Here is a 14,828-nt window from a genome sequence, read left to right on the forward strand (position 1 = left end):
CAGTAAGCTAAAGACCTCCCTTCTGCACCATCTCTCCAGCCATGCATTCATCTGTTCTATCCTCCTATTTCTATACTCACTTGCACATAGTAGTGGGAGTAATCCAGAGATTACTACTTTTGAGTACTTCACAAACCACTGACCACCTCCAGGCGCGTATCCATTGTCTCTCGAGATAAGGAGGCCCAAAAGAGAAAAAAAGAGACTACTTTTGAGGTCCTGCCTACTAATTTCTTACTTAGCTCCCAAAATTCTGCCTGCAGACCTCATCCATCTTTCTACCTATGTCATTGGTATTGATAGGACCACGACTGCTGGCTGTTCACCCTCCCCCCTCAGGATGCTCTGCAGCCGTTCAGTGACATCCTTGACCCTGGAACCAGGGAGGCAACACAGCATCCTGGATTCACGTGTGCCGCCACAGAAACACCTGTCTGTTCCCTTAACTGTCAAATCTCCTATTACTATTGATTTCCCAATCTTCCTCTGGCTCCCCCAGTACAGCTGACCTAGCCATGGTGCAATGGACTTGGCTCTTGCTGCACTCCCCAGAAGAACCATCACTCTCGCCAGTATTCAGAATGGAATACTGGTTAGAGAGCAAGATGTACTCAGAGGACTCCTGCACTACTTGTCTGGTCCTCCTTGACTGTCTGGCAGTCTGTATACCTTTAAGCTGTGGGGTGATCGCATCTATAATCATACTATTCATGAAACTCATATTTACAGATGTGTACAGCTGCTGCTCAAGCTCCGAAATCCGGAGCTCAAACTGCTGGAGCTGATGATATGGTTATCCAGGACACGAGAAGTGTCCTGGAGTTCCCACATGGAACAGGATGCACACTCAATGGGTCTCAGCTGCCCTGCCATGCCTGTATTTATTAGACTATTTAACTTATGACTTAAATAAAGACTGACCAGCTATCACTAATCAGCTGCTTCTCTTTCAGTATTGTGACTGACTACATTGTAGCATCAGATAATTCTAAAACCTTTCCATTTAGAATGGAGCCAAACAATCCAGATGTCATTGTATTTTATAGGGAGATTAACTGAAATGTTATCTAAAAACTTTCAATTTAAATTTCTGGAAAAATTCTCAAATCCTTAGTGTTACTATCCCTTCTTATTTAATGTTAACTTTATCTCCTGGATCTGATTAATTGAGTACTGATTGTAATTATATGATAAATTACAAAATTGGCATCAGTTTTCTAGTATTTGTACTAATTAATCAATCTAGCTTAACTTTACAGTTGATTAATTTAGATTAAATTAAAAGTTTACTGGAAAGCTCACCCCACGTGACTCCTTATCCTGTGATGTCACTTCACTCCTGGGACAGCCGATCTTGCTCCGCTCTGACTCTCACTCCCGCTCTTTTCAAATCTCTGCTTTCAGTTGCTCACCTAATGAATTCCTCTAGATCTCTCATGTCTCTGTCTCTTGTGTAAGACTAGAACAGCAGCTCTTCCCTTGCTCCGTCAATTTCTCTCACTTACCAAATGTTACAACACTTTTTAAGAAAGGAAGGAGAGAGAAAACAGGGAACTACAGGCCAGTTAGCGTAACATCAGTTGCTGGGAAAATGTTGGAATCTATTATTAAGAAAATCTTAACAATGCACTTCGAAAAGCACAGTATGATTAGAACAAGTCAGCATGGTTTTAGTAAAGGGAAACCCTGTTTGACAAATTTATTAGAGTTTTTTGAGGATGTATCTAGTAGGGTAGATAAAGGGGAACCAGTAGATGTAGTATACCTGGATTTTCAAAAGGCATTCAATAAGGTGCCACACAAAAAGTTAATAGGCAAGATAAGGTCTCATGGTGTTAAGGGTAATATATTAGCATGGATAGGAGATTGGTTAATGGACAGGAAGGAACAAGTGGGCATGAATGGGACATTTTCAAGTTGGCAAGCAGTGAATAGTGGGGTGCCGCAAGGATCAGTGCTGGCGGCTCAGCTATTTACACTCTATATTAATGACTTAGATGAAGAGTCAGAGAGTAAGGTATCTAAGTTTGTTGATGATACAAAGCTGGGTGGAAAGATAAACTGTGGGGAGGATGTAGAGAGGCTGCAAAGAGATATAGACAGGTTAACTGTTATAAATACATGCTGGATCTTATAGAATGAGACAACACATAAGGAGACCATTTGGCCCATTAAGCCTGTGCCATCTTACTGAAAGAGTTATACAATTAGTCCCATTCCCCTGCTCTTTCCCCACAGGCCAAAAATTTTTCTCCTTCAAATATTTATCCAATTCCCTTTTGAAAGTTATTATTGAATCTGCTTCCACCGTTCTTTCAGGCAGCACATTCCAGATCACAACAACTCACTGCATAAAAAGAATTCTCCACATCTCAGCTGTGGCTCTTTTCCCAAGTACCTTAAATGGGCCTCCAATCTATTGCAGTGTGAAAGAGGGGATGGAGCGGCCACCTCCGATCACAGAGTGCATGTTAGAGGTGAAAGAGAACTTCCCAGACAGAGGACTGTAAGAGAGAGATTAAATGGATCTCCCCAGATACTAATTCTATGAGGGGGGTTAGAGGGACCTCGACGAACACAGGAGTGTAAGACCATCAGATTTCCAGCATCCGCAGTATTTTGCTTTTATTTTAGTGTTTAATTCACTGCCACATCTCTTCCAGGAATGCCTACCTTGAAGAAGTTCTGTTCATCTCTCCAACAGAATTTTCGTTTGTCTCTTTTACCTTGTTCACCTTCATTACTTTCTATTTCCCTCCTGGTGTTTGATAAAGTGTCTACCAAAACTCATTTTTACAGCTACATCTCCTTCCTCAGTGACTGTCTCCGGGTCCGACTTATTCCACGTGGATTCCAACTGATGTTTCATCCTTTGTGTTTTGAATCCACCCAGGATTATAGGTATCTCTGCGAAATACAACGTTCCTCGGACTGCTGTTCTCGCCACATCCTGAGATCCACACTCAGTGCCATGCACCGCCACATGTACACACTGAACCTCTCTCTCCAGAAGCACCGCCTCACCTTATCTCAAAGCTGTTCTACTTCGTAGTTTCATTTCATCCTTCATCTTATCCGATGCATTAATAAAAAGCTTTTTTTCTTCCTTTCAGGTGATAAGGAACACAAGCTCCAGCAGCTGATGGGGACTAATGCCCCTCCAGATCCTTCTTCCCATTCACTTCTCTCTGACCCCACCCCTTCTGATCTGACCCCTTGCCGGGTATTCAGTATAACCCCTGACCTCCCTCTCTCTGACGCTGAACATTCTGTACTCAGCAAAGGTCTCAGTTTTATCCACTTACACCCCCACCTCAATGAATTTCGTGCTCGGCATGACGTTGAGCTCTTCTTCCGTCGCCTCTGCCTCCGCGCTCACTTCTTTGTCCAGGAGTCCTCCCCCCGACCAGTAGACCCATTCACCCGCCTCCAGCATTCTCCCTCTACCTGGACCCCTCCCTCTGGCCTCTTACCCGCTCTTGATCTTTTCATTGAAAACAGTCGGCGAAACATCTGCCGTCTCAATTTCTCTGCCCCCTCACTCACTCTAACCTGCCCCCCTCTGAACGTGCCGCACTCCATTCTCTCAGGTCTAACCCCGACATTGTCATCAAACCTGCAGATAAGGGTGGTGCTGTTGTTGTCTGGCATACTGACCTCTACCTTGCAGAGGCTCAGTGCCAACTCTCAGACACTTCTTCCTACTTCCTCCTGGACCATGACCCCACCACCGAACATCAAGCTACTGTCCACAGGACTGTCACTGACCTCTGCATGGTCTACACCTGAATAGGACTGGGACAAATATCCTCACAGGAAGGTTTGCTAGTGCTGTTGGGGATGGTTTAAACTAGATTGACAGGGGGATGGGAACCTGAGGGCAGTTTCAGATAGGACAGATTCAGAGCAGAGAACAGGAGGCAGAAAATTAGCGAGTGACTCTGAAAGACAGAAGAAGCAAAAGTTAAAAAGTATGCAGCACAGGAATTTGGCAGTGTTAAAAAGTATTTATAAATGTAAGGAGTATAGTAAATAAAGCCAATGAGCTGAGGGCAACACGATCTCATTGCTATAACGGAAACTTGGCTTAAAGAGGGGCAAGAATGGCAGCTCAACATACCTAGATATAGAGTTTTCAGGTGGGATAGAGAGGGGGATAAAAAAGGAGGGGATGTAGCATTATTGGTTAAGGAATCAATAACGGCTGTGAGGAGGGATGATATGCTAAATGAATCATCAAATGAGGCCATATGGGTGGAGATCAGAAATAAAAATGGGGCAGCCACACTACTAGGAGTGTATTATAGACCCCCAAATAGTGAGAGGGAGATAATTTCTGAGTGCAAAAACTATAGGGCAATAATAGTTGGGGATTTCAACTACCTTGATATCAACTGGGATACAAACAGTGTGAAGGGCACAGAGGGCACAAAATTCTTGAACTGCAATGAGAGGGGGCACAATTCTAGATTTAGTCTTCGGGCAAGTAGATGAAGTAACAGTGGGTGACCATTTTGGAGATAGTGATCGTGATACAGTTAGTTTTAGCATAATCAGGGAAAAGGACAAAGATAAGACAGGAGTAAAAGTTCTAAAGTGGGGGAAGGGAAATTTTTACAAAACTGAGTGGTGATCTGGCGAAAGTGGACTGGATACAGCTACTTGAAGGAAAATCATTGGCAAACCAGTGGGAGGCATTCAAAAGCGAGATTCTACAGGCTCAGTGTAGGCATGTCCCCATAAAGATAAAGGGTGGTACGGTCAAATCTAGAGTCCCCTGGTTATCTAGAGGCTTACAGGGTATGTTGAAGCAGAAAAAGAAAGCTTATGACAATCACAAAAAAACTTAATACTTTAGAAAGCCAAGAGGAGTATAGAAAGTGCAGGGGTGAAGTAAAAAAGGAAATTAGAAAAGCAAAGAGAGGACATGAAAAATTATTGGCAGGTAAAATTCAGGAAAACCCAAAGACGTTTTATCAGTACTTTAAGAGCAAGAGGCTAACTAAAGAAAGGTTAGGGCCTATCAGAGATATACAAGGGAACTTACACGTGGATGCAGAAGATGTGGCATGGTTCTTAATGAGTTTTTTGTCTCTATCTTCACAAAGGAGAGGGTTGATGCAGACACTGTATTAAAGAGGATGAATGTGAAATATTAGATATGATAAGCAAAATGAGAGAGGAAGTACTAGAGGGTCTGACATCCTTGAAAGTGGATAAATCGCCAGGGCCGGCTGGATTGCATCCCAGGTTGTTAAAGGAAGCCAGGGAGGAAATAGCGGATGCACTGAGGATCATCTTCAAATCCTCACTACATACAGGTGAGGCACCAGAGGATTGGACGTCTGCGAACATTGTACCATTGTTTAAAAAGGGTGCGAGGGATAGCCCAAATAATTATAGGCCGGTCAGTCTGACCTCGATGGTGGGCAAATTATTAGAATCAATTCTGAGAGACAGGATAAACTGTCACTTAGAAAGGCACGGATTAATCAGGGATAGTAAGCATGGATTTGTTAAGGGAAGGTCATGTCTTACTAACTTAATTGAATTCATTGAGGATTGATGAGGGTAGTGCAGTGGATGTGGTCTACATGGGTTTTAGTAAGGCATTTGACAAGGTTCCGCAGACAAGCGCATCAACTTCTTTAGTAAACCAGGGCGGCACAGTGGCGCAGTGGTTAGCACCGCAGCCTCACAGCTGCAGGGACCCGGGTTCAATTCCGGGTACTGCCTGTGTGGAGTTTGCAAGTTCTCCCTGTGTCTGCGTGGGTTTTCTCCGGGTGCTCCGGTTTCCTCCCACAAGCCAAAAGACTTGCAGGTTGATAGGTAAATTGGCCATTATAAATTGTCACTAGTATAGGTAGGTGGTAGGGAAATATAGGGACAGGTGGGGATGTTTGGTAGTAATATGGGATTAGTGTAGGATTAGTATAAATGGGTGGTTGATGTTCGGCACAGACTCGGTGGGCCGAAGGGCCTGTTTCAGTGCTGTATCTCTAATCTAAAATCTAATCTAAAAAAAATGAAAGCCCATGGGATACAGAGGAATGTGGCAGGTTGGATCCAGAATTGGCTCAGGGACAGGAAACAAAGGGTAATGGTCGATGATATTTTTGTGAATGGAAAGCTGTTTCCAGTGGTGTTCCACAGGGCTGAGTGTTGGGTACCTTGCTGTTTGTGGTATCTATTAATGATTTGGACTTAAATGTGGGAAATTTGCTGATGACACAAAAATTGGCGATGGAGTTGATAGTGAAGAGGATAGCTGTAGACTCCAGAATGATGTCAATGATTTGGTTGAGTGGCGGTAAAGTGGCAAATGGAATTCAATCCAGAGAAGTGTGAGGTAATGTATTTGGGGAGGGCAAATAAAGCAAAGGAATACACAATAAACACGAGGATAGTGAGAGGGGTAGAAGAAGTGAGAGTCCATGGAGTGCATGTCCACAGGTCCCTGAAGGTGGCAGGACAGGTAGATAGAGTGGGGAAGAGGGCATATGGAACGCTTTCCTTTATTGGCCGAGGTATAGAATACAAAAGCAGGGATGTAATGCTGGAACTGTATAAAACACTGGTTAGGCCACAGCTGGAGTATTGCGTACAGTTCTGGTTACCACATTACAGGAAGGACATAATTGCTCTGGAGAGAGTACAGAGGAGATTTACAAGAATGTTGCCAGGGCTTGAAAATTGCAGCTATGAAGAAAGATTGGATAGGCTAGGGTTGTTTTCCTTAGAACAGAGGAGGCTGAGGGGTGACTTAGTTGAGGTATACAAAATTATGAGGGGCCTAGATAGAGTAGACAGGAAGGACCTGTTTCCCCTAGCGGAGAGGTCAATTACCAGGGGGCACAGATTTAAGGTGATTGGTAGAAGGATTAGAGGGGACATGAGGGAATACTTTTTCACCCAGAGGATGGTGGGTGTCTGGAATTCACTGCCAGGATTGGTGGTGGAGGCAGAAACCCTCAGCTCATTTAAAAGGTACCTGGGCATGCACCTGAAGTGCTGTAACCTGCAAGGCTATAGACCAGGTGCTGGAAGGTGGAATTAGATTGGGCAGCTAGATTTTCGGCTGGCACAGACACGATGGACTGAATGGCCTCCTTCTGTGCTGTAATTTTTCTATGGTTCTATAGTTCTATCTCCTCTGGAGATCTTCCCTCTACAGCTTCCAACCTCATAGTCCCACAAACCCGGACAGCCCGCTTCTACCTTCTTCCCAAAATCCACAAACAGGACTGTCCCAGCAGACCCATTGTTTCAGCCTGTTCCTGCCCCACTGAACTTATTTCTTCCTATCTTGACTCTATCTTTTCTCCCCTGGTCCAGTCTCTTCCCACCTACATCTGTGACTCTTCTGACTCCCTACGTCATTTTGACCATTTCCAGTTTCCTGGCCCCAACCGCCTCCTCTTCACTATGGACGTCCAATCTCTCTACACCTCTATCCCCCACCAGGACGGTTTGAGGGCTCTCCGCTTCTTCCTTGAACAGAGGCCCAACCAGTCCCCATCCACCACCACCCTCCTCCGCCTGGCTGAACTTATTCTCAAATTGAACAACTTCTCCTTCAACTCCACTCACTTTCTTCGAGTAAAAGGTGTCGCTATGGGTACCCACATGGGTCCTAGTTATGCCTGTCTTTTTGTGGGATATGTCAAACATTCCTTCTTCCAGTCCTACTCAGGCCCCCTCCCCCAACTCTTTTTCCAGTACATTGATGACTGTATCGGTGCCGTTTCCTGATCCCGCCCCGAACTAGAAAACTTTATCAACTTTGCTTCCAATTTCCACCCTTCTCTCATCTTTACATGATCCATCTCTGACACTTCCCTTCCCTTCCTTGACTTCTCTGCCTCCATCTCTGGTGATAGACTGTCTACTAATATTCATTATAAGCCCACTGACTCCCACGAGCTACCTCAACTACACTTCTTCACACCCTGCCTCCTGTAAGAATTCCAATCCATTCTCCCAGTTTCTCCGTCTCCGACGCATCTGTTCTGATGATGCTGAGCATTCCGCAACAATCCGACCGGCAGGATAGACCCACCAGAGGTGGCAGCACAGTGGTATACAGTCAGGAGGGAGTGGCCCTGGGAGTCCTCAACATTGATTCCGGACCCTATGAAGTCGCAGAGCATCAGGTCAAACATGGTCAAGGAACCTTCTGCTGATTACATCTACAGCCTGCCCCCTCGCCCCCCGCCAGCTGATGAATCAGTACTCTTGCATGTTGAACACCAATTGGAAGAGGCACTGAGGGTAGCACGGGCACAGAATGTACTCTGGGTGGGAGACTTCAATGTCCATTACCAAAAGTGGCTAGGTAACACCACGACTGACCGAGCTGACCAAGTCCTGAAGGACATATCTGCTAGGCTGGGTCTGTGGCAGGTGGTGAGGGAACCAGCAAGAGGGAAAAATCTACTTGACCTCGTCCTCACCAATCTGCCTGTCGCATCTATCCATGACAGTATTGTTAGGAGTAACCACCACACAGTCCTTGTAGAAATTAAGTCCCACCTTCATATTGAGGACACGCTCCATCATGTTGTGTGACACTACCACTGTGCTAAATGAGATAGACTCAGTACAAATCTCACAGCTCAAAACTGGGCATCCATGAGGCGCTGTGGGCCATCAGCAGCTGCAGAATTGTATTCAACCACAATCTGTAACCTCATGGCCTGGTAAATCCCCCACTCTACCATTACCATCAAGTCCGGGAACCAACCCTGGTTCAATGAAGAGTGCAGGAGGGCATGCCAGGAGCAGCACCAGGCATACCTCAAAATGAGGTGTCAACCTGGTGAAGCTACAACACCGAACTAGATGCATGCTGAACAGCAGAAGCAGCATGCGATAGACAGAGCTAAGCGATCCCATAACCAATGGAGCAGATCTAAGCTCTGCAGTCCTGCCACATCCAGTTGTGAATGGTGGTGGACGATTAAACAACTAACAGTAGGACGAGGCTCCACAAATATCCCCATCCTCAATGATGGGGGAGCCCAGCACATCAGTGCAAAAGATAAAAGCAAAATACTGCGGATGCTGGAAATCTGAAATTAAAACAAGAAATGCTGGAACCACTCAGCAGGTCTGGAAGCATCTGTGGAAAGAGAAGCAGAGTTAACGTTTCTTCGGAACAAGGGTCACTGACCCAAAATGTTAACTCTGCTTCTCTTTCCACAGATGCTGCCAGACCTGCTGAGTGAACATATAACATAAAACATAGAACAGTACAGCACAGTACAGGCCCTTCGGCCCACGATGTTGTGCCGAACCTTTAACCTACTCTAAGATCTAAGTAACTACCTACCCTTCATTCTACTATTATCCATGTACCTATCCAAGAGTCGCTTAAATGCCCCTAATGTATCTGCTTCTACTACCACCGCTGGCAGCGCATTCCACGCACCCACCACTCTCTGTGTAAAGAACCTACCTCTGACATCTCCCCGAAACTTTCCTCCAATCACCCTAAAATTATGCCCCTTGGTGATAGCCCTTTCCACCCTGGGAAAAAGTCTCTGACTATCCACTCTAGCTATGCCTCTCATCATCTTGTACCCCTCTATCAAGTCACCTCTCATCCTTCTTCGCTCCAATGAGAAAAGCCCTAGCTCCCTCAATCTTTCTTCGTAGGACATGCCCTCCAGTCCAGGCAGCATCCTGGTAAATCTCCTCTGCACCCTCTCTAAAGCTTCCACATCCTTCCTATAATGAGGCCACCAGAACTGAACACAATATTCCAAGTGTGGTCTAACCAGGGCTTTATAGAGCTGCAGCATAACCTCGTGGCTCTTAAACTCAATCCCCCTGTTAATGAAAGCCAACACACCATACGCCTTCTTAACAACCCTATCAACTTGGGTGGCAACTTTGAGCGATCTATGGACATGGACCCCAAGATCCCTCTGTTCCTCCACACTACCAAGAATCCTGTCTTTAAGCCTGTATTCCGCATTTAAATTCGACCTTCCAAAATGAATCACTTCACACTTTTCCAGGTTGACCTCCATCTGCCACTTCTCAGCCCAGCTCTGCATCCTGTCAATGTCCCGTTGCAACCTACAACAGCCTTCCACACTATCCACAACTCCAGCAACCTTTGTGTCATCGGCAAACTTGCTAACCCAGCCTTCCACTCCCTCATCCAAGTCATTTATAAAAATCACAAAGAGCAGAGGTCCCAGAACAGATCCCTGTGGAACACCACTGGTCACCGAGCTCCATGCTGAATACTTTCCATCTACTACCACCCTCTGACTTCTATGGGCCAGCCAATTTTGTATCCAGACAGCCAACTTTCCCTGTATCCCATGCCTCCTTACTTTCTGAATGAGCCTACCATGGGGAACCTTATCAAACGCCTTGCTAAAATCCATATACACCACATCCACTGCACTTCCTTCATCAATGTGTTTTGTCACATCTTCAAAGAATTCAATAAGGCTTGTGAGGCATGACCTGCCCCTTACAAAGCCATGCTGACTGTCTCTAATCAAACCATGCTTTTCCAAATAATCATAAATCCTGTCTCTCAGAATCCTCTCCAATAATTTGCCCACTACCGACGTAAGACTGACTGGTCTATAATTCCCAGGGTTATCCCTATTCCCTTTCGTGAACAAGGGAACAACATTTGCCACCCTCCAATCATCTGGTACAACTCCAGTGGACATTTTTTGTTTTTATTTTATAATAGTGCAAAAGATAAGACTGAAGCATTTACAACAATCTTCAGTCAGAAGTGCCGAGTTGATGATCTATCTCGGCCTCCTCCTGAAGTCCCCAGCATCACAGATGCCAGACTTCAGCCAATTCGATTCACTCCGTGTGATATCAAGAAACGACTGAAGGCACTGGATACTGCAAAGGCTATGGGCCCTGACAATATTCCGGCAATAGTACTGAAGACCTGTGCTCCAGAACTTGCTGCGCCCCTAGCCAAGCTGTTGCAGTACAGCTACAACACTGGCATCTACCCTGCAATGTGGAAAATTGCCCAGGTATGTCCTGTACACAAAAAGCAGGACAAGTCCAACCCGGCCAATTACCTCCCCATCAGCCTCCTCTCAATCATCAGTAAAGTGATGGAAGGTGTCATCAACAGTGCCATCAAGCGGCACTTGCTTAGCAATAACCTGCTCAGTGACTCTCAGTTTGGGTTCCGCCAGGGCCACTCAGCTCCTGACCTCATTACAGCCTTGGTTCAAACATGGACAAAAGAGCTGAACTCAAGAGGTGAGGTGAGAGTGACTACCCTTGACATCGGCAGCATTTGACCGAGTATGGCATCAAGGAGCCCTTGCAAAACTGAGGTCAATGGGAATCAGGGGGGAAACTCTCTGCTGGCTGGAGTCATACCTAGCGCAAAGGAAGATGGTTGTATTCGTTTGAGGCTAATTATCTCAGCCCCAGGACATCACTGCAGGAGTTCCTCAGGGTAGTGTCCTAGGCTCAACCAACTTCAGTTGCTTCATCAATGACCTACCTTCAATCATAAGGTCAGAAGTGGGGAGGATTGCCCTAGGCTGCACAGAGTTAAGTAATATTCACAACTCCTCAGATCCTGAAATAAAAGCAAAATACTGCAGATGCTGGAAATCTGAAATAGAAACAGAAAGTGCTGGAATTATTCAGCAGGTGACCTTTCAGTTCAGATGAAACGTTAACTTTGTTTCTCTCTCCACAGCTGCTTCCACACTTGCTGAGTAATTCCAGAACTTTCTGTTTTTATATCCTCAGATACTGAAACATAGAAACATAGAAAATATCATGTCTGATTGTCTAATTCAGTACCTTGTTCCCGCTTTCTCCCCATATCACTTGATCCCTTTGGCATTAAGAAATATATCTATCTCCTTCTTGAATATATTTAATGACTTGGCCTCCACTGCCTTCTGCGGTAGAGAATTCCACAGGTTCACCACCCTCTGAGTGAAGAAATTTCTCCTCATCTCGGTTCTAAATGGCATACCCCGTATCCTGAGACTGTGACCACTGGTTCTGGACTCCCCAGCCATCAGGAACATCCTCCCTACATCCAACCTGTCTAGTCCTGTTAGAATTTTATAGGTTTCTATTAGATCCCCTCTCATTCTTCTAAACTCTAGTGAATATGGGCCTAGTCGGCCCAATCTCTCCTCATACATCAATCCTGCCATCCCAGGAATCAGCCTAGTAAATCTTCTTTGCACTCCCTCCATGGCAAAAACATCCTTCCTCAGATAAGGAGACCAAAACTGCACACAGTACTCCAGATATGGTCTCACCAAGACCCTGTATAACTGCAGTAAGACATCCTTGCTCCTGTACTCAAATCCTCTTACAATAAAGGCCAACATACCATTCGCCTTCCTAACTGTTTGCTGCAACTGAATGCTTGCTTTCAGTGACTGGTGTACAAGGATACCCAGGTCTCGTTGCACCTCCCCCTTTCCCAGTCAGATAATAATCTGCCTTTCTGTTTTACAACCAAAGTGGATAACCTCACATTTAACCACGTTATACTGCATCTGCCACGCATTTGCCCACTCACCCAACTTGTCCAAATCACATTGGAGCCTCTTTGCATCCTCCTCACAGCTCACATTTCCCCCCAGCTTTGTGTCGTCTGCAAACTTGGAAATGAAGCAATCCATGCCCACATGCAGCAAGACCTGAACACCATTCAGGCTTGGGCTGATAAGTGGCAAGTTACATTTGTGCCACACAAGTGCCAGGCAATGACTATCTCCGACAAGAGAGAATCTAACCATCTCCGCTTGACATTCAATGGCATTACCATCGATGGGTCATTGTCTAAGGACACGGGGTAAACCTTTCAAGACTGGGATGAGGAGAAATTTCTTCACCCAGAGAGTGGTGAGCCTGTGGAATTCGCTACCACAGAAAGCAGTTGAAGCCAAAACATTGTATGTTTTCAAGAAGGAGTTAGATATCGATAGCTCTTGGGTTTAAAGGGATCAAAGGATATGGAGGGAAAACAGGAACAGGTTACTGAGTTGGATGATCAGCCATGATCATAATGAATGGCGGAGCAGGCTCAAAGGGCTGAATGGCCTACTCCTGCTCCTGTTTTCTATTTTCTATGAATCCCCCACTATCAACATCCTAGGGGCTACCATTGACCAGAAACTGAACTGGAGTATAAATATAAATACCGTGGCTACAAGAGCAGATCAGAGGCTGGGAATTCTGTGGCAAGTAGCTCATCTCCTGACTCCCCAAAGCCTGTCCACCATCTACAAGGCACAAGTCAGGAGTGTGATGGAATATTCTCCACTTGCCTGGATGGGTGCAGCTCCAACAACACTCAAGGACAAAGTAGGCCGCTTGATCATCATCCTATACACCACCTTCAATATTCACTCCCTCCATCACCAACGCACAGTGGCAGCAGTGTGTACCATCTACAAGATGCACTGCAGCAATGCACCAAGGCTCCTTTGACAGCAGCTTCCAACCCCGTGACCTCTATCACCTAGAAGGACAAGGGCAGCAGTTCATGGGAACACCACCACCTGCAAGGTCCCCTCCAAGTCACACACCATCCTGACTTGCAACTATATCGCTGTTCCTTCACTGTCGCTGAGTCAAAATCCTGGAACTCCCTTCCTAACAGCACTGTAGATGTACCTACACGACATGGACTGCAGCTGTTCAAGGAGGCAGCTCACCACCACCTTCTCAGGGCAATTAGGGATGGGCAGTAAATGCTTGCCTATCCAACGACACTCGCATTTTATGAAAATATTTAATACAGAGTGTGAGAGAGGGGTTAGAGAGGTCTACCCCAGACATGGGAATATGAGAGAGGGGTTAGAGAGGTCTACCCCAGATACAGGTGTGTGAGAGAGTTTGTGTACATGTACCCTACGCAATGGGGTATAGACATAGTCACTCCTATCTGATACTGTACTGTGGATTTGGTCTGAATGATGTTCCTCTCTCTATAGGAGGACCAAGGACGTGTTTCCCGTGAATTTCACCGCATTTACCATCTGCCCAGTAACCTGGACCTGGTGTCCATCACCTGCTCACTGTCTAGCGATGGTTCATTGACTCTTTGTTGTCCGAAAATCAGAACAGGTGATGATTCAAATCAGCAAGACCGACCAATCCCTGTGACCCATGAGGAGAAGCTTGGTACCCAGCCTGAGATCAGAGCAGATCCATGAGCTGAAGTGATCAGTGATGAGCGAGTCTCTATCCCCTGTACTTAGGGCTCGGCTGAAACTTGTAGCACTCACATTTGAGTGAAAATACCAATGCAATTGTTGGACCCAACTGTCAGCTTTGACACTGGATGCAAATGTCAGTGTCATCTCTCCCAGATCTGTCTGTAACTGACTCGATGTAATTTCCTTTACTGTAGTTTCTTTCATTGTATTGACAGTGGGCACAAACTGGCAATAAAGCTTCAACCTTCACACTGTGGCTGCACTTTCCATCCAAAATCAAACAAATGCACAATATTCAAGGTTTTTTTGACAGGCACATCGAAACAGAAACGTGGCTACAGGGTGACCAAGACTGGGAACTGAATATTCAAGGATATTTGACATTTAGGAAGGACAGGAAAAAAGGAAAAGGAGGTGGTGTTGTGCTGATAATAAGGGAAGGGATCAGTACATTAGAAACACCTCTCTCACACGCCTGTATTTACATTAGTAAGGGAGGATCTCAGATCGGAAGAACAAAATGTGGAATCTGTTTGGGTGAAGCTAAGAAACAGCAAGGGGCAGTAAACATTGGTAGGAATTGTTTATAGGCCACCAAACAGTAGTGGTGGTGTGGGGCATGGTATT

At 45.6% G+C, this 14,828-nt stretch overlaps 1 protein-coding gene across 1 annotated transcript in view; it reads left to right on the forward strand.

Annotated features, from left to right (window-relative positions):
* Positions 1-14,401, forward strand: part of cryaa (crystallin, alpha A) — a 119,264-nt gene extending 104,863 nt beyond the window's left edge. Inside the window, exon 3 of the mRNA XM_068040080.1 lies at positions 13,977-14,401. Coding sequence (XP_067896181.1) covers positions 13,977-14,198 — 222 coding nt within the window. The 3' untranslated portion in view covers positions 14,199-14,401. The remainder of the gene's footprint in view (positions 1-13,976) is intronic.
* Positions 14,402-14,828: the final 427 nt, after the last annotated feature.

The sequence above is a fragment of the Heterodontus francisci genome, chromosome 10, assembly GCF_036365525.1.
Source record: "Heterodontus francisci isolate sHetFra1 chromosome 10, sHetFra1.hap1, whole genome shotgun sequence".
In the NCBI taxonomy this organism is placed as follows: Eukaryota; Metazoa; Chordata; class Chondrichthyes; order Heterodontiformes; family Heterodontidae; genus Heterodontus; species Heterodontus francisci.